This window comes from Condylura cristata, unplaced genomic scaffold (assembly GCF_000260355.1).
Source record: "Condylura cristata isolate star-nosed mole 26May11 unplaced genomic scaffold, ConCri1.0 scaffold00026, whole genome shotgun sequence".
NCBI classification, from domain to species: Eukaryota; Metazoa; Chordata; class Mammalia; order Eulipotyphla; family Talpidae; genus Condylura; species Condylura cristata.
In genome coordinates, this window is record NW_004567127.1 from 13,176,244 (window position 1) to 13,196,474 (window position 20,231).

At 35.3% G+C, this 20,231-nt stretch overlaps 1 protein-coding gene across 2 annotated transcripts in view; it reads left to right on the top strand.

Moving 5' to 3' along the window:
• Window positions 1-18,273, top strand: part of OLFM3 (olfactomedin 3) — a 162,826-nt gene extending 144,553 nt beyond the window's left edge. The window contains exons 4-6 of one of the 2 annotated variants that reach the window (XM_004689727.2): window positions 1,093-1,312; window positions 14,227-14,333; window positions 15,302-18,272. In XM_004689727.2, the coding sequence (XP_004689784.1) occupies window positions 1,093-1,312; window positions 14,227-14,333; window positions 15,302-15,979 (1,005 nt within the window). In that variant the 3' untranslated portion in view covers window positions 15,980-18,272. Of the gene's footprint in view, window positions 1-1,092; window positions 1,313-14,226; window positions 14,334-15,301 lie in introns of both variants that reach the window. The other variant, XM_004689726.2, reaches the window with a different exon arrangement.
• The last annotated feature ends 1,958 nt before the right edge of the window (window positions 18,274-20,231 follow it).

Consider the following 20,231-nt stretch of genomic DNA (forward strand, 5'->3'; position numbering starts at 1 on the left):
TACCTATGGATTATTCTCAAATGATCATCACTGCAACAGCTCTTTCCAAAAGTGATATCATCTGCAATAAATTCCAACTGAGTCAAACATGAAATATTTTCACTGACCAAGTTAAAGGAAAGAAGAAAAGGTGACACATCTAGAAACTGAAAGTGAAGTTGCAGGTGTGACTTTATCCTGTGATGCAAGGGTGAGGCTGTAATCTGAAAAAAAAAAACAAAAAAAAACAAAAAAAAAAAAACACCTCTTTTCTCTAGATGAAAATGCGCATCTCTGTTTCAAAGGATTTTGTATAACTGACTCTTTCAGAACATAAACAGTGAGCACCTTTGTCCCTGGAAGAGTTAATTTCCCACACGAGTAAGCCATTCTGCCTTACACAGAGAGTTCTAAATTATCCATGCTAAGGCAAATGGAGTCAGAGGATGAGTAATAATTCAAAATGGTAAACAGCAACATACATTTCTTGCATGATGTATTACACCTGCTGAACTTACTTTCCTAGTGGTGTTGCAATAATATGGATATTAAAAAAAGCAAAGAGCGTCTAAGAACACTGGAAGGACAGAGAGATAGAGTTCTTCATCGGAGAGGGTGAAAGGAATTCCAAAATCCAAGTATTTCCCTAAGTCCTCCCACAACATGATAATCAGTAAATGGGTAACTAGACTTAACTAAAAAGGCACAGGTGATTTACCTAATTCTAATAAGTCCTAATTAGAAAATGAATCCTGCTTATACTTCTTAGGTAAAAAATGTATTATTCACTTCATAAAAAGCTACTAGAAAGACAGATAAGACATAAATCCATAATTGCTGCCATAGGAAGTCATTCTAATTATGATAACTATCCATTTGTTTTATAGGAAAGCATGAAACCATTTAAAGAGAGGTTCTTACATTGAAATGCTGAGATAAGTGGATTTAAACTAATGATCATGGCTACTTACATTCTCCCAAAATACCTAATTTCAAACAAAAATCATCAAGGAATTTGGAGTCAGTTTTAATAATCTCCTTCAAGTATCGTATTAAAAAGAACATAGCCACTGGGTTAAATAGCTCTCAGGAACGATCGGCTGCTTTTCACAGGAGTTGAAAGAGAAGATGGATGAGCTTCTGCCCTTGATCCCTGTGCTGGAACAGTACAAGACAGATGCCAAGCTAATCACCCAGTTCAAGGAGGAGATCCGCAACCTGTCTGCTGTTCTCACTGGGATCCAGGAAGAAATAGGTGCCTATGACTACGAGGAGCTACATCAAAGGGTGCTCAGTTTGGAAACCAGACTTCGCGACTGCATGAAAAAGCTAAGTGAGTAGAACAACTCATTTGTCTAAGTTACACTGTGAAATAGTTCCAATGAAAACTGCATTCTTAGGTGTTGCAAAGAGTCACAGATACCTAATTACAGGAAAGTCAGTGCCTACTCTCTAAGCCTAATTGTTTCTTCTTTTTCTGTTTTATGGTGGGTGACAGGCTTTTTCTTTTTCTTCTTTTTGTGTTTGCTTTCATATTTCTTTCTTTTTTAATTTATTTCATATCATTCTTCATTTGGTGCCTTTTTCCATCTCGGTTATAATCCTCATGGACTTCCCACCACCAATTCACCCAGGTGCCATCATCCTAGTCCCATGCACCATTTCTACCCCATTTTTTATCCCATTCCCCACTCCACCTTGCTGCTCTACTGACCACAAGGAAGACATGGAACCAACCCAAATGCCCAAAAGTATATGACTGGATTAAAAGATGTGTTACATATACAAAATGGAATATTACTTGGCAATCAAAAGATAAACTCATGCATTTTGAAGCAACATGGATGGAGCTGGACGGGATCATGCTTAATGAAATAAGCCAGAAAGAAAAAGAAAAATTCTGTATTGTTTCACTAAGAGTAAGGGAGAGTAAGGGACCAGGGAGTGGGGTTAAGTGTAATTATGTCTTAATGACCAAAGCATAACAGGTACTTAGTATCATTTGAACAAGTTGCCTGTTTTTCTGAGCACCCTGTTACCCATTTGGTGACTTGCAAGTAGTCTGGAAAATTCAGCTAATTCTATTGACTATATTCATAGAAATTCAGTTTTATTATTGTGGACAGATAACAGGTGATGGTCAATAATTGCTAAGCAAGTAGAGTTTTTTTGGTAGTGAAGAAAGAGGCTAAGTCAGGCAAGGTAAAGTACCCAGGGCCCAAATGTGAAGTCTGGCAATGACTAAAGCAAACCAAAATACTCCTCTACTATGCAAGTTACCATCAGCTGCTTGGATTGATTCAAGAAGTAAGAGGTGGCTCTAAAACATATATTTCCTGCTCTTCAAGGAGCCAATGTATGCCATAGGTTATGGCCTCTAGATCTTGACTTCTAACATACGTGCTTCAACGTGATCTGAGTTTTCAAATGCTTGCATTGCCTCTCTGAGCTAATTATTCCATTACAGTCTGTAATAACACAAAATAAATAAATGGTGCTGTGTTTAATAAGGGGCTTAGGGGCTTTTAGTCCAGTTAGCAACAAGTTTTTAGTTGTTGACATCCTGTGGCATGACAGGGCAACTTAATAGACTTATAAACATGTTCTCTCAAGGAAGGAAAGGAAAAACTTTTCTGGAATAGAAAATGATCTGGGTAGAAAAAGAAAGAATTTTAAAAAATAAAAGAATTTCTAAGAAAGAAATATAAACATTTAAAATTTGAATTACTTAAAAGACCATTTTAGACAACATGCTTTACAAACGCAGTTCAAATGATAAAAATGTGCTTTTCACCAGTTACACCACCAAGGAGGGCCCTTCTGAACACATTCTTTGTACTGTGTTCTTTTTCTCTATCACTGCACTCTTACCTGTCACATGTGACATCCCCCTACTCACTCTTCAGGTCTCAGTTTCAATGTCAAGTCGGTCCAGAATCTTTCACTGCCCCCCCTTTGTGTTTTGAATGTCCCCACTAGGTGCTCCCCAAATCTGCTGGTTCCCTAATGATTATATGTTGTTGTTTCATTGACACTGCATAGGTAATTGGATGTCTCTCTTGTTAGGTTTTAGTTCCAAGAGCACAATAACAATGTTTACGATGCTTATTTCTAAACCTCCTATCTCCCAAAGCCCACAAAAGTCCCTGACTAAGAAAAATTATTCAATAAATATTGGCTGAGTAAACTAATTCTGTAAGAAGCATAGTGATGATTTCTAAACTTTCAAGAGTAAATATTAGCTATTTCAAGTAGTAAAGAACAAACTTTTGTTTTAAAAAAATGTTCTCTTTTAGGCATATATCTGAATCAAAACAACATAGGATCAATTAAGAATAAACAAAGGAAAAGTTTTTTATATAGTACTTAAATAACTCCCTCCTTACATGCTTTGCTTTTATAATTCAGGCTGTGCAGTTATTCATGCAATACAATAGCTCAATATTACCAACAAGAGAGAAATTTGTTTTACGCCTTTTAAATCAAGAAACACCTTTTGTTTGATTCATAGATTAACTACATAACTTTCCAGAGATGATTTAACCAAAAAAGACAAGAAAAATGTCACAAACCAAGAATTGTTTGAGTGCCCTCAATATTTAAGTTACTATGGAATTACAAAGAAGTATTCAAAAGCATATTCAATGAGCTCAAGAAACGACTGATTAAAGATTCTCTGCAAATGACAGTACATAGGACTGGTCTGTATAAGCTCTGATTTACTCTGGGAATTCTATTTGTGGCAGAGGAACATTCAGGACATTCAGAGAATCAATTCACTCTGTCATTTCCAGCATCTGACAATGAACCTGAGCCATAGGCTTTGTATCCGGAGACCAAGCATCTGCTAAGTACAAACTGACCCTATTAAAGCAGGAACAGGCAATAGAATGGTTCTAGTTAGTAAATACCTTAAACCTTAAAGTGTGCCAGTTCTCTTTTTAAAGATCAGCATGGAAAACTCCCAAAGATGACTCAATTTTAAAAATGAACTTTCACTGTTAACCTTGATCACCTAGAAGTTCAGTTCCTGGAAATCATGGCTGCAGAATTAAGCAGTTTTACACCTGTCCAGCTCTTTCATAAGCCCTAGTTTGTTTATTACTAATCCACATACAACTCTCCCCATATAACCTCTTCCAATATTAAAAATAATTTGGGGAGGACAAAGAGAGATCATCTAAATGGACACAAGTTTATCCTATTCCTTTTTACTGAAATCTGAAGAATCTTCCTGTGCTGTCTATCCTTTGATTTTTAGGACTGTGATACACATCATATATTTTTTAACATCAGCCTCCTTTGTTAATTTCTCCTCCATGGATCACAAAGTTAGAAAGAATGTGACTGTCAAATAAACTGCTTTAAAACTTCTTTTAATTTAACTAATCAAAAACATAATATCCAGTGATGGATACAAATATCAAACAACAGTAAGATTAGAATTCAACTTTTTTAATGACATGGTTGCTAAGGTTAGTTGATATTACCTTAGGAAACCTTGAAAACAGCTCTCACATAACATACACTCAGTCCTAAATTATTAGCAGCCCTCATTTCTCTGCTCACTTAGTGAGGCCAGTGCCACAAACAGTGGCTCTATTATTTGTGCATTTTTTGTTCCAAGAACTAGATACTTGGTGCAAGTTAAACTTACTGATTGTCTTCTATCCTTTCTAGGTAGAGCGGATAATTATCAATTGGACAAGACTAATTATGATGTAAAAATTGTAGTTCATAATTGTCTGTCCTGGTGAGACCAACAGCTTCAATCCAAGAAAGAATATAATCACGTGTTCCCTGAAACAATAAATCAATGGCTCTTCATATTTTCCAATAAAAAAACTCTAATTTGAAAGGAGGCATTTAAGATATATGTGTATATTATACACACTTGAAGGGAAAATACAAACATACAATTTTGAGGGAGTGTAACATTAAGTTATAGTGATTGCAACATCAAGCTATAGTGATTGCACTATACTGAGTTATACTACCTTGAGTTAACACTTTATAAAGTGTGCATACTTCTGTGTATCAAACCCAATTATTTCTGAGAGCACTTTTTAACTCTATATGAGTTTTGTCTCATAAGTAAATGCCCAGATAGCAAAATAAAGGACTCACAAAACAGATGTTAATGTTGGGTCCATTAGCAGAAAATATAGAGAAAAGTATCATATCAGGAATTCAGTGTTTCAAAAGAGCCTGTTTGCTAAAATGCCCATGTCTAGCCTAGGACACGGGGTTATGAAGACATCAATAATGCAGTAATGGTAGCCAAAAGACAAACTCATCAATGCCATTTCATTCTTCACAAAAGTCTCTTAACACCCATGACCAATTAACAGAGAAAGAAAATAAAATTGTAACACTGATTGATCTATTTCCACTCACCGTTTCAGTAGATTTACTGTTAGGAGAAAATGTCACAATATACATCCCATGAATTTTAAGACACCAGAAGACAAAGTAGCCTCACTGCCTCCAAGGTCTAAGTTACCCCCAAACAATAAAGAAGGCATCAAAGTAAGCACAAGTCATTGATATCACATGGGCAACGTTCAGCTTATTTCTACCAGAAAATTAAAGTTTTTGAGGAAACAAACCAGGAAAAAAAATGCGCCCTAGTGGCCTGAACGACGTACAGTTAAGCTCTTTCTTAAATGCTTAATTCTCTCTTATGAGAGTCTGTATAAAATCCCCTGTGCTTAATTAAACCAAATCGCATTCCTAGACATGCACAATAAAACTATATGCATGTGAGAATTTGAAAACTTTTCACACACTGCCTGAGATCACCAACAGATGTTTAGTGTAGATTATAATCAGGCTTTCCAGCTTTCAGGTCCTGTGAAACCCCCCCATCAGAACCCCCTTTAGTTCAATTTTAGGGCAATGGTTTGGTGCCATCTAGTGAAGCAAAGGATGCATCCGTTAGGAACACAGTTACAAGGCTTCCTGTTTAACAGAAAGCTCAATAACGCTCAAAGCCCGAGGTCACAAGTTAACAAAACTAAGGTTACAGTCTTGCCATGTTTTTGTCAACCTTGTTTTTAAAACAGAAGTTAAGCTGTCTATGCGGTAACAGTAACTTGTTTACTAGCGTTCCCAGTGCATGCGGCATTTTCCCTGGTACTGGGGACGCAAAGGTGCGCAGCAGACAGTCTCCCCCTACTGGCGAGAGACTGGCATTTCAGTGGGGACAAACCTAACTGCACACCTGCAGTGACAGTGAGAGCCTGCTGCTGACAGGCACTAGGGCAGCTGTTATACATGTGTTCACTGCAAGACCACTACACTGAGCATTATCATTAGCTGATTGTTGAAAAACGACGCTCAGCGAGTTTAAATTAATTTGCCAAAGGTACATGTTGGAGGCAACAACTTTTTAGACTTTTACTATTTGCTATTATTTGCTATTATTTGCATACCTGTCATTTTCGGAGGACAACTTGACATGTCCAGGTGTGCAAGTGCTCTTCTGATTGTCCAACGAAGCATCAGTGCCACAGCCCCGACGACCTTCCCACCCTTAACCCCTTTCCCTAGAGGCAACAACTTCAAACCCAAGGCATGATATTTCTTCCCCAGTGTTTTTTTTTTTTTTTTTATGGGAATATGCAATAATAAATGCTCTGGATCCCCCATAAGTTTAGAACAGTGACTAGAACAAAACAACATCTAGTCAATGGTTATAAGTAGAACCAAGCCAGAGACTCATTTTAGACTCTTCCTTGCGACCCATACGGCTACACCTTTCCAGGCTTCTCTCGCAGATCTTGCAACCCCACTGCCTTTCTGCATCCTCACTTCCCACCACCCTAATCCAGTTACAAGTCCCCTGACCTGAAGCCCTGCCCTCTCCACATTAGGTACTCAGAGTAATCATCTTCAAAGGAAATTCTGATCTCTTTATGCATGTGTTTAAGTGAAGTGTCCATCTAAATAACTAGGCACAGTTTGTCCCAATGACATGGCTTCGGTAGCCCAAGCTTTAACTATTCTAATCTTCCTGTTTCTTGATTTGTGCACATTTTATATCCTTTTGTGGAACAATCTTCCTCCCCACCACCACTATTCGAATTCTAATGATGTCCATTTTAACAACGAACACCAACTTTTCCGTGGAGTCTTCTCTGCTCCTTAATGTGGGTGGTTCCCAGTCATGGTGTCCTACACCCACGATGCACACTGTACTGACAATGCCCATGTTCTCCCTTTTAAAAATTCTTACCTTCTTATAGGTGTGTTGTCTCTGTTCTGAGTAGTCAGGGACCATGTTTTTCCAGTTGACTTTCATAAAGTACCTGAAATATAATAGTTAAGCAATAATGTCTACAGAATCTATGAAAACAAAGATTATTTTTAAAATAAAAAATTTTCTGTTGCTTTCAAGGAGTGAATCAATGCATTCAAATGTGACACATCTACTTCTTACAAAATCAAAATTCTTTGGGGGAAAGGCAATGAAACCACAGTTTTTATTTTTACTTTTTTTGTTGCCATCTGTTCTTTCTTTAATGATAGTATTTTCATTACAAAAATACTTAATACTTCTCTCTACTTAGCACTAAGCAAGAAATACTGAAAATGTCAAAAAGGGAGAAATTTATGAAAAAAAAACTGGTTGTTGGAAGTTAAGACTTGGAAAAGCAGTAAAGGGATTATACAAGAACATTCAAATTAAATTGAGAAGATCTTTAAATAAGTCATATATTAAAGACAATCTCCCTAAAATTATTAGGATTCTAGATTGTAATATAGAATGGAATTTTCTCCAGTGTCCATGTACTTAATGATGATCTGTTTCTCTGGAACCGTGGAATTCTAGATATTTTAGCACTTGGAGATAGCATATTTTGCCATAAATTCATTTATAATTTATGTTTTGTTTTTTTGTCCCACATTTTCCAAATTACAGCTAAATCACAAGCTTTTTGAGAACGTTATAAAACCTGTGTTTCCAAAGGCAGCAAGAACTGCCAGATATTTTGTGATTTCATAATACATTTTCTTCTGCTCCTTTCAGTTTGGATGTCAAATTGGCTTCAACTTCAGATAAGTTTATAAAACAACCTTTATACCAGAAAAATAATGATGGATTTTTTTTTAAAAAAAGTAATTTATAAGTAAAATTATGTTCATTTTGGGAAATGGGAACAGACTCCTATTATTCTTGCTTTCAATAGACTCTTCCTGAAAACTCATTCTGGTACCCTATAAAATACATTGATTATATCCACCCTTAGCTTCACCTTTCCCTAAGCAGTATTTTGGTAAAATATTAAAAAACAAATAGATTTTGTTATCAAATATATGATAGAGACAATTTACTTTAAGTAGCTTTAGTAGACAGACTTTAAAAATCAAATCATAGCTACTTCTTGCTACATGAGTTCTTCAATGGCCTTAAGTAAAAAGAAATCACATTCTGTCATAAACACATTCACTAGTCCATTTATTTTACTCATATGGGCATGGCCTTAGGATTCAAATCCAGACACTGTTAGTTCAAGATTTGCAAAGACAATCATAGATTACAGGAAAAAAAAAAACAAAAGAGAAGACAGATGGTTTTTATGCTTCATTGATCCAAACAAGTGATCTTCCTGCTGAATCTAAAATGATTTATTTTCTTGAGTTACTGACTGGTAAATATGGATTATGACTGTTCATAAAAAAGTAATGTCTAATAAGTCATTAGACAAATAACATGGCCACTTTCCTCAACTGTCCATTCAGTATATTTTGTGAATATACTGAGCCATGCACATGCAATATATTAGAAAATGCTAATAATTTCATGTGGCTTGCTGTAGACAGAAGAGCATAGCGGGAGAAAATCAATGAAGCAAGACTCCTAGCTTCCTTCTATGCCATCCACTTTTGCAGGATCATTTGTCTTCCAAGCATTTGGGGAAATTATCCTTCCTGTCTGGTTTCCTTTGTCCTCATAGAAAGTGAAAGTAAAGTGAGAAAGATAAAGATTTATTTGAACAAAAGCTAGGATGGGGGAGTCAAATAATAGAAATGAGTTTTATTGTTTATTTTACTTTCTTTTTACAATGTCTGTGCTCCATCTGAATCTGAGAATACCTGCCTTTATTTAATATCAAGGGCCCCAAAATTATAGCTGAAAATGCAGCCACTTTTTATAGATTCCTGCAAATACAATTTTACTAGTTTCATTCGATAAGACAAATATTGGCTTAGAGATTCAGTAACTATTTTTAAGAGACTCATCTGGGAAGAAATCAGCATTTAGAAGTCCTTTATCTTCTTTTTGCTTCTCAAGAGTAAGAGTGTGTGATGTTATGACCATGACCATCCTGATGGTGTGTTTTTATTTTCTCTCAACAAATATCATTTCTCCATCTCAGCATACAAAAATTTGTTAACACTATACCATTTACTGTGCCGACAGAATAAGTACATATTATTTCAGCATTCTAACCTAACTGGAACATCCTACCCAAAGAACATTTTCTTGGAAATACAGTGGGAAATTGTGGGAGAACAAAGGAAAACCACGTACTGACAGCACAATTATTCAAGATGATTGCAAAAATTAAGCTACTGTTTCCTCTTAATATTCTTTTATTTATTCTCTTTCACATCATCATTTTCTCCCTATTTTCTAGACTATTCCAAAAGGCAAATAAACCTCACTTAAACAACATCAGCTTCACAATACAAATATCTATAAACCCATATTTCTCTATCCACTATCCCTGCTTTTCTTCCTTCAAAGAATCTTCAAAAATTGCTGCTTTGTTTTACTGTCACTATATCAACTTTTATCTAGCTTGAGCTCATATTTCTCTGATTCTGTGATCACAAGTGATGTCCTGCCAAGTTCCATAATCACTTCTATTACTTTATCTTGCCAGGCATCTCATCAGTAGTATTGCCCACAGGTTAGTACTTCATTCTTGTATAAACAACCTTTTTAAAATTATTTCTTACAATAACACTACTCATAAATCCCACTTCTAGTTCCTCATTGGGCTCTTTTGCTGGGTCCTATAAGTAACTGTGGTGCCCCACAGCTCCTTTCTCTGCTCTGTCTCTCAGGCTGTCCTGAGCCTCTCACTTTCACTACCGTCACTGTGCACAGAACCACTCAAGCTGTCTCAGAAGGAGTTTATTCCCTAGATTTCCTTCTCACACATAAAAGTCTCATAGAGAACTTAAAATAATGTGCTGAATTCTTGATTTTCTTCCGTCCAAACCTGTTCCTTACTCAATAATGTCACCTGAGGGAATCTTCCTAGCTGAACAAGCCAATATTTGGCTATTGTTCTTTATTTTTACTTGAGCTTCTATTTCTCTCTTCATCCTCATACCTAATTCAAAATTTAGTCCTATTAAGTTTTTCCTAAAACCATAACCCTAATCTATCTACTTGTCTCTATCTCCATCACAGTTTTCATCTGGACCAGAGTAATAACCTTTGAACTGGTCTCTGCCTATACTTTATCTTTCCTACAAATAATCTTCCACATAGTTGCACCAGTGATCTTTTCAAAAATGTAGCTCATATTCTGTCACTCCCCAATCTTCTTGAAATTCTCCAATAGTTTTCCATCATACCTAGAATAAAACCCAACACTCACTGATTTTTACAAAGCTTACTTACATGGCATAATCACCTCTCCAACCTGTCTTCTGCTTTTCCAGGTATGCTCTGGACACAGAGACCTTCTTTCTATCTTTCTATTTATGTCGCTTAACTCACCATGCCTATCCCTCCATCTTTAGGACCTTTGCAAGAACACTTAGCATATGTTCTTCATTTAATCCTCCCCATAACCCTGTAAGATATTATCAATCTCAACTACCCATGAGATACTGAGAAAGTATGATAGAACAGAATTCAAATCTAACGAGTCACTCTTTTTAACCTGCCCCTGTGACTAAAAGATTCCTTGGTTGATCCATAGGGAATGTCCTGCTAATAAACTAATGGTCCATGATTGACTCATCAATCAGATCTCAGACTACAATATCACCCTCTAACAGGTTTTCTCTATTCACTCTAATGCAGCTCCCAATCATTCTTCATCAAATTGACCTGGTTAATATCTGAGTTAAATTTATTCCTGCCTGGTGTATTTAGCTTTCATCCTTTTTTATCTACCCCCTCTCTTCCCATCAAAACAAAAGGTTTACCAGAAAAAAAAAAAGGGTGTTCTGTCATGCTCACAATTGCAATTCTATTTCCAAAAATAGTGCTTTATGCTAAGTCTTAAGTGAATCAGTGAATGAATGAATGGATGAATAAAACACTTTTGTGGGCAGACCAAATCCAAAAGCCCTTCTTTTAAAGGTGTGCTTTCTAGATAGACTTAGCTAAAGAAAGAATCAAGTACTCTCACCCAGCAAGGTAAATGGCAAATCTCAATTCTCCAGTAAGCCACTTATCCATGCCTCAATGAGGAGTGAAGGACATATCCATAAATAATTATCAGAGGTCGATTTCTTGTTTTCATCATACTGATTGGCACAGAGTCCAACAAACACCTTCAGGATACTATTTCAGATAAGCTGTAGCTTTCCTTTAAGATAAAGATATTATTTTCAAATTGCTAATACTTTGGTTCATTCAGCCTTCATTTCAAAGTGTGCTCCTTAGATTAATAGTACAAAGACTAATTTACTCAGTGTAGCCCTGTGATGGAAAGTTGTAGCTGAACAAAGTGGTGACTAGAAGACAGGGCTGTCAGTGCATACTGTGAGCTACTGGGGAAATGTAAGAGCACTGATAGATGACAGACATAGAAGAAAGTGACAGAGAGGCGAACACTCAGAAAGGAATCAAAACATGCAAAGCAGGGCCCTCCCTTGTGATGCAGTGGGTTGAAGCACAGCACTAAGAAGCTAAAGCCACTTCAATATCAGTTCCATCCCCACCCCAGGAGGTGACCCACATGGCACAGTAGACCTTTCCTGAGCCTCCCGTTGCTCCCCTCAGCAGTGTACTTGGTCAGTCAGACTGTTCTGCTCCCCACTCTGCCTCTGGTGAACCCTCTCACCACGCCTGCACTTCTGGCCTGTACCCCAGTTCTATATGTACAAATCAATAAACCTTTCCAAAAAATGCAAAGCATAACTTCATACATGTTTGGAGGATCTGATCTGGCTAGAAAATCAATTTGAAAATATCTTTCTTTAAAATCAGAGCTCCATAACATCACTTGCATATTTCAAAAAAATTGAATGTAAAAGTCCATTGACTGAAATCTCAGAGTAAAAGTTTGTCAAATCATATTAATTTACTCTAGTATAGAGATGTTTCCATCACACAGACAGGGCAATTGACATTAAGAAAGTGAAGGACAGATACTGGGTGGTTTCACTTATTTGTGAAATATAAATAATCACAGAAAACAAACTGGCAGATCCCAGTAAAAATAAGTCTCTATCATTTTAATGATATTTTAGGCAAGAAGGGAAATGAGAATATATATTAATCTATCATCTTAAACCAGGCTTACTTTTCATATTCCATCTAATTTTATTTTGCTTAATTAAGAGTTTATTCTTCAGACCTAAGAAAAATCACAGATTTGTTTTACGGTGTTTTCTGGGGTCAGGATGTCTTTCTACTTATTTCAATATATTTTTACTTTAAATTTTCATGCATTTACCACTGCTTATGATTTTAGAAATATCTATGTAGGACATCCTATCATGAAAGTTAACATTGCTTTCACTTATTGTGCATTCTGAGAATACACCCAACTAATCCACCCAGAATACACTCAGGTTTTTCTAGTCCAAATAATACTACTTTGTTCATATATTGTCATGTGTTTATACAAAGTAGAGCTGACATAATCTAAAAAAAAAAAATTAACCTAAGGTATTCCTATTAAATGTAGATAATGCCATAAAGGTATTAGAATGATTAGCCCAGTTTGTCAGATTCAAGGAAATTAGAAAGTAATTCCATATATAAAGATGCCATCATATCTAATTTCTTCAATAAAGGAGAAAAAATGTATTAAATGCAGGTTTCATGAAATGTTGGAGATTACTAAATTTGTATTTATCACTGAAGTAATGGTACAAAATATAATTATATCATTCATCATCTCCCTAACTGCATAGTTTAGTATTCTGCCAGTTATAAATTATTCTTGAGGAACTTACATAAAGAAAAACAGGCCAAAAATAAGTTCTAAGCTAGAATTAGTTTCGTCCTTGATTTGCTTTGGGGAATCTGTTCCTTCCCCTCCAGACACACAGGAACTAACAGGAATTACCCAGAAATTTATCAGTTTAAAGGGCAGACAAAAGAGGATGGAAAAGCATGGAATAGACCAACATTTTTTAAGACATGAAAATAGATACAAATGGACAATAAAGAACATTCCTTTGTGCAGGCCAAAGGCCAGCATTTACTGGGACTCATCACCTTCACAGTGTGGGTAACAAATCACTTATAAATTTTGCTGTTAAAAAATCTCACAAAATGCCTGGGCTTCTCCGCACGTTAACTTTTGACATATGAAGTCCAAGCTTTCACTAAAATCTTATGCACATCCAAGGTGATGAAATCTAACAATTTTTCAAAATAGCCATTGATTTTTCTATCATTTATGTATCCATTGATTGACTACCTCTTTCACTGCATGTGACTAAAGTGACGAAAAGGTTGATTTAAGACGTTTGGCTTGGGCTCTTGGTTGCACTATCAGACCCTGCTGAGTTTTCAAAAACCTGTCTCTGCAGGTAGACTGCAGTTGAGGTGTTACTTTCTATATTTTCACAGGAACTAGTCATAGGCCATTACAGACTGGCCACCTTACGGAGTCCTTCTTGGCTTGTATAAATTCACCAATGTCTGGAAGTATGGGGGTTGTAGAAGGGTGGGAGATGGGGAACTGGTGACCAGGTGAAACAGGTCCTGGGAAATTTCCTTAATTTTTCTCACCTTTTTACTTAGAAGATGCTGCTGAATGGGTATAATGATAACGACTTCTCTCACTTATTTCTTTCTAGACTGTCCAAAACATTTCCCATTTTACAATTCTACACTTTAGTCTTAAAGCATTGAAAAAGCAACTATTGGTGGTACAATTATAGTTCAATGCACCCACTGTGAATCATTTAAAATATGTACAATTAATCTCACAGATTTGCTTTGTTTTAGGAACTCTTTCTTTGCTATTAGCGTGATATGTATATAGGACTCATTGGCTATGTCCGCCCAACATGTTTATGTTTCTCTAATTTCAGCATGTGGCAAATTGATGAAAATCACAGGCCCAATTACAGTCAAGACATCTGGAACGCGGTTTGGTGCCTGGATGACAGATCCTTTAGCTTCTGAAAAAAATAACAGAGTATGTTGCTTCTACAAACTACTTTGCTTGGAATTATATTTTATTTACACTTTAAAGCTACTGGACTACTCATTATCCTCAGACTATTATTTTCAACTTCCAAAGTGTTACATCATTTGCAAATCTTTTCAGTTTGATAACATAACATCTACAAATATATGGCAAACTTTTTGGTTATTATGTTCTAACACACACACACACACACACACACACACACACATAGTATAGCAAATCTAACTGTTCTTGAGTTAGTCTTATTTTATGGTTCCAAAAGGCAAGTTACTTGTCTCTGCACTAGTAACTGAAACTTTTGGGGATTAACTTCATAAATTGGTAATGTCTGTATTACACAAATCAGTACACTGGAAACTTATCATAAACACCAATTTATATTTTATTACAAAACATAAAATTATATTCAAATGAGCTTGTAGCTTATATTAGTAACATGGTTTTGTCAGAAGGTAGTTTTACCTAGAGCTGATCCAATGAACAATTTTTACTACAAGATTTCTGTGGTACCTCTAACGGAGAAACAAATTGAATGTGTAAAATTAACCATACATTTTTCAGACCAAGGGTGAAATCTATTTGCTAAAAGTGGCATTTTTTGCAGTTGTCATTAATCTCATTGAATTATCAGGTAACTGAATAAAGTGATGTGATTTGCTTTGATATATGTTTGGTTTATCCAGCAATATATACCAAATGGTCAAAAACTAAAAATAAATAAAAAAGGAAAAAAAGCAAATCAATTTCAAGGTAGAACATTCAGCTGTTTCCTTTCTGCATAGACCAGAGTTTTTTTGCAAAAGCTCACTATCACGTTTAGCAGGTCAGGAATCAGCTGTGTGGCTTCCAGAGCCTGAGAACAGTGATATAAATGTGCTGCCTCCCACTGTCTTTAGTTAGGAATTCTTAGAAAAGACAGCATTCATTCACTCCGTTTATTTTGTCTTTCTTCTCAGGTCTGGTACATGGACAGTTACACTAACAATAAAATTGTCCGTGAGTACAAATCAATTGCAGACTTTGTCAGTGGAGCTGAATCAAGGACATACAACCTCCCTTTTAAGTGGGCAGGAACTAACCACGTGGTCTACAATGGCTCACTCTATTTTAACAAGTATCAGAGTAACATCATCATCAAATACAACTTCGACATGGGGAGAGTCCTTGCCCAGCGGAGCCTGGAGTATGCTGGCTTTCACAACGTTTACCCCTACACGTGGGGTGGATTCTCTGACATCGACCTAATGGCTGATGAAATCGGGCTGTGGGCTGTGTATGCGACTAACCAGAATGCCGGCAATATTGTCATCAGTCAACTTAACCAAGATACCCTGGAGGTGATGAAGAGCTGGAGCACCGGATATCCCAAAAGAAGTGCAGGGGAATCTTTCATGATCTGTGGGACACTCTATGTCACCAACTCCCACTTAACTGGAGCCAAGGTGTATTATTCCTACTCTACCAAAACCTCCACCTATGAGTACACAGACATTCCTTTTCATAACCAATACTTTCACATATCCATGCTTGACTACAATGCAAGAGATAGAGCTCTTTACGCCTGGAACAATGGCCACCAGGTCTTGTTCAATGTCACCCTTTTCCACATCATTAAGACGGAGGATGACACATAAGCTAACATAATTTGTTTTCACTGATCTAAACAGTGTCACTCACGATAAATTCTATAGGACCTCTTCTGTTTTTTCTTTATTAGAACTTTTTCATCACTTCTTCCGAAGCATTTTTTTATTGTAAAGTTGGTGTTTCAAAAAACAGCGGAGCCTGTCTAAATGAACCTGTCCGAAACACATCTTAACTCTTAAATTTACAAGGCCTATCATGTCCTTGTCATGAGAAGCACTAAAACAGAGCTTAAGTGGCTAAAGTCTTAGTTTTGCAAAAGATTAATGACCTGCCTTATATTAGAGTCAGAGACTAATGGTGGCTTAGTGCATGAATGTCTTTTTTTTTTTTAGCTGTCATTTTTTACCGTCTTTTGCTCCACATCAGGAAATATTTTGGTAGAAATTAGGGAGACAAAGCACTTTCCCCCCATTTATTTCTACAAAAGATTTAAGGATTTTATTTATATGGAAAAGTAATATTAATCATTTTGCTGTTATACAATTCTCAGATGCGGTGCTGTACACTCATTTTTAAATCTCTTGCTAACATTTTATTGGCGATATGGATTTCTATCATTGTAACCACCCTTGTGCAATTGTATCTCTTCACTTCTGTGAAAGCAAGTAATATTTTTTACAAAATACACTGAAATTTAATCTCAGTAATTATTGTGGGTCAACTTTCAAGTGTGGTCAAAAAGAAGGTATCTTCTCAACTTACCCTTTTACATAACATTATGAACTAAAAAGAAACTTAAGCCAGATCCCTTAACAAAGAATCTTTATTTTACCCCAAGTTTACTGAACCACTGACATTGAGTGCTGAAACTGATTCAATATGGGTGAGTTAATATGCTTATTCCACTAAAAGCAATCCACATGGTTGGTTGCAAAGATGCAGCTAAGCCACAAAATTTTGGATTTCAGTTGACACTACTCATATAATACAGACAAACAAAACTGTGTCCTTCATAACTGTATTAATGTTTTAACGTACACTACACACACACACCTTGCAATAATGTGATTACCTTGTGTCAGGACTCTACATATTCAGGAAGCACATATAAAAATTTTTTAAAAAGAAGATTTCTTAATGTCATCTAGAGTTCTATTATGAGCTCTAGATATTTAACAGCAAGATTTCTGTTTTAAAAAAAAAAATGATGCGAGGCAAGGTATTCACATAGTGAAATGTGCAATGGCCAATTCAGAAAATATGATGGGAAGATAGCCCTTTGTCACTGGATTCATTGTGTGTGTAGAAACAATGTAGCAAAAAAGAGCTTTAAAAATATTTTATGTTAACAATTCTAAAAACATATAATCACTATATATCAAACATGTCATTGCATTTGGTTTCCAATCATCATATATTAAAAATACTTACCTAAGACAGTTTTACAGAAACTAGTAGGGGTTGGTTTTACAATTTACAAAGTATATTCTATAATAAATGATACATAACTTGTTGTAAATGTTTGGTCTCACATACAGAATATCAAAATTTCCTTTGTAAAGTGAAGATATAATAATCAGCTAACACATTGTGTAAAGAAATGCTAACATTTAAGAGTAATTCATTTCAAATATCACAATTAAAATTCTCATTCGCCAATATCTCATTGTCAAAAGTGTAGGATTAAAATAACCCAATCCTGAGATTGTTAAACAAAGATTTATTTTTTTGCCTACAATAAGTCAGCATGAGTTCATGACCAACCTGGGTCCTTTCGCAATGTTGTCTTTTCTTTTTAAATGTTTATGTAACTTTTCTTCTGCTTTTGAGAAATAGAAAACTTAGAGGATTCACTTATCATTGTACACACACCACTAAATAATCAGTCAATACTTTGTATATTGAGAGTTTGTATGAAGAAAGAAAGTCTATTTCAGAAGTGAATGAATTTTTAAGTGGATGGCCTTTAATGGATAGCTGATTGTTCATTACTTGTTTTTTAAAAAATGATGTAATATGGTATAACATTCATTCAAACCTGGATGATCAAAGCTTTTTTGTGAAATGTGCAGCTTGTAAAGCACTTTATTGTTTTCTATGTAAGGTTTCATCGCCATATCCAATTTATAGTGTATGTCTTGCCAGTGCAGGCACAAATTTTATTATTGTCACTAGAAGTGGGGGTAACATGAGTTTAAAAATGTGATTTGCATTAAACATTTACAGTTTAAGAGCATTTTTCTTAGTAAATTATTATCAGTTTTGTGCCTGAAATAAATAAGAACTTACCCTAATTACAGTTTTTTTTAATGTCAAATAAATTTTACAAGGGAAATAATGAGAATGTCTAAATCATACACATAATCCAATCAGTAAAGAAATGCAAACGCTGAGAGCTTTAAATGGAAGTGAACCGTGTAACTGGTGTTTCTGCATTAACCAGATCATGAACAAACTTCCAGAGGATCCGTTTCTGATTGTCATTAGTATTTGTGGTACATAATTCATAACACTTATTATTTGCACGTAATATGTAGCGATAAAAGAGAAAACAATGTCAGATGCTGTTATCATTTAAAATATTATCCGAGTTCAGTACCTCTGCTTCTTTTCACTATATTCACTGAATCAATTCATCTTTATTATCTCAGTATTCTCAGATGAAATGATATCTTCAGAAAATGTTGATTTCTTACTAACAAAATCACAACAAATTTATAAGCAAAAACTTTTCAAACAGGGAACTGCACTATATAAAAAAATATACCAGTCATTTTCCTGCTAAGTTTTACATATAATAATTCTTTAACTTTATTCTCCTTAAAGAATGCATTTAAAAAAAATACAAAACCCTATCTAGTCTCCTTAGCACTAGGCATTACAATAGTTTCTATAAATACTAAATTTTAATGTATTTGGTAACACAACTAGAGCATTCCTTCAAGTTAGTATATACATGAAACATAGACATTACAGTCTCTAAAAGACAAGACTTTTTAAAATATGGGTGGTTTTTGAAAACAGAGTGAAAAATGTCACCTTGCTGACTTCAACATAGGTAGGTCAAGTTATAACCTTGACTAGATATATAATCTGAGTTCCTATGCCTTGTAAAAGAATGGGTACTTAAAGGCAAAGCATACATTGCCTTTTCAATCATCACATAATTGTCAGGAAGAAGCCTACAAAATGTCTACCTAACAGTATCGGCACAAATTATCAATAAAATATAGATTCTCTGAATCACGCACAGGGGTATAAACTGATGTTACCTCAATTAAAAAGAAATACACTGTACAGATCCTTAATCTCCAACTCTTCATAGTGAGAAAGTCTTTTTTACAAAAGCCTAGAGGCACTATCGTACAGTTCTCTAAGCTGTATCCAGAACAAATCAAGATTATGCGAATGGCTTCTAAAATTAAGAAAGCACAGCATAAACTATTGGAAATAATTTGCCATAATCAGTGACATTTCAGAAGTGATCTTTAACTGAGTATTTTTTTTTTGAACTGTTAAAACTACACTAGAAAAAAAGCCCTGTAGCTTATAGAGGAATAAACATTATTTCTAGTGTAATAATAACTCAATTGATAATAAGCTCTCAAAGAATAAAACCTGTGTCCTGTACCATTTAACCAAACAGTAAGAAATTTCCCCTAAACTGATTTTATTAAAATGACTTAATCTAACTCACATCTTAAAATAATGTTTTTTTTAAAGATTTATCTATTTATTCATATAGAACTGGGGTACAGGCCAGTGATGCGGAGGGTGAGAGGATTCACCAGAGACAGAGCGGGGAGCAGAACAGGGCTCGAACTCATGCTGAAGTGGCTTAAGCTTCTTAGTGCTGTGCTTTAACCCACTGCGCTACCAGGGAGGGCCTTAAAATTATGTTTTAAAGTTTTTCTTTTTTGGCTAAAGGAGTCCATCAGATTTAAAGAAATTTTAATCTTTTTTGGAAAATGCCTTTCCTTTAAAATTTCAAACTGATTAGCAGAAAACTTTTCTCCTTTGAAACTCAGTTCATCAATTGCCAAATAAGTTTTTTATAAGTATAAATCAATATTAAACAAGATTTGACAATAATACAAAAAGACAGAGTTGTGCCTTGCCAAGAATAGATATTACCTTCACAACTATCATCATTTTAAAACATTATTCCTAGTTAGAGGTGTAAAACAACATGGTGAATATGGAATAATCCTCAAGAATATTTTAGTGATGAAGGAAGTTTCCTGGTAAATCACACACGAATAATGCAGTTCAGTACCAAATTGTATCACCACCTAAATG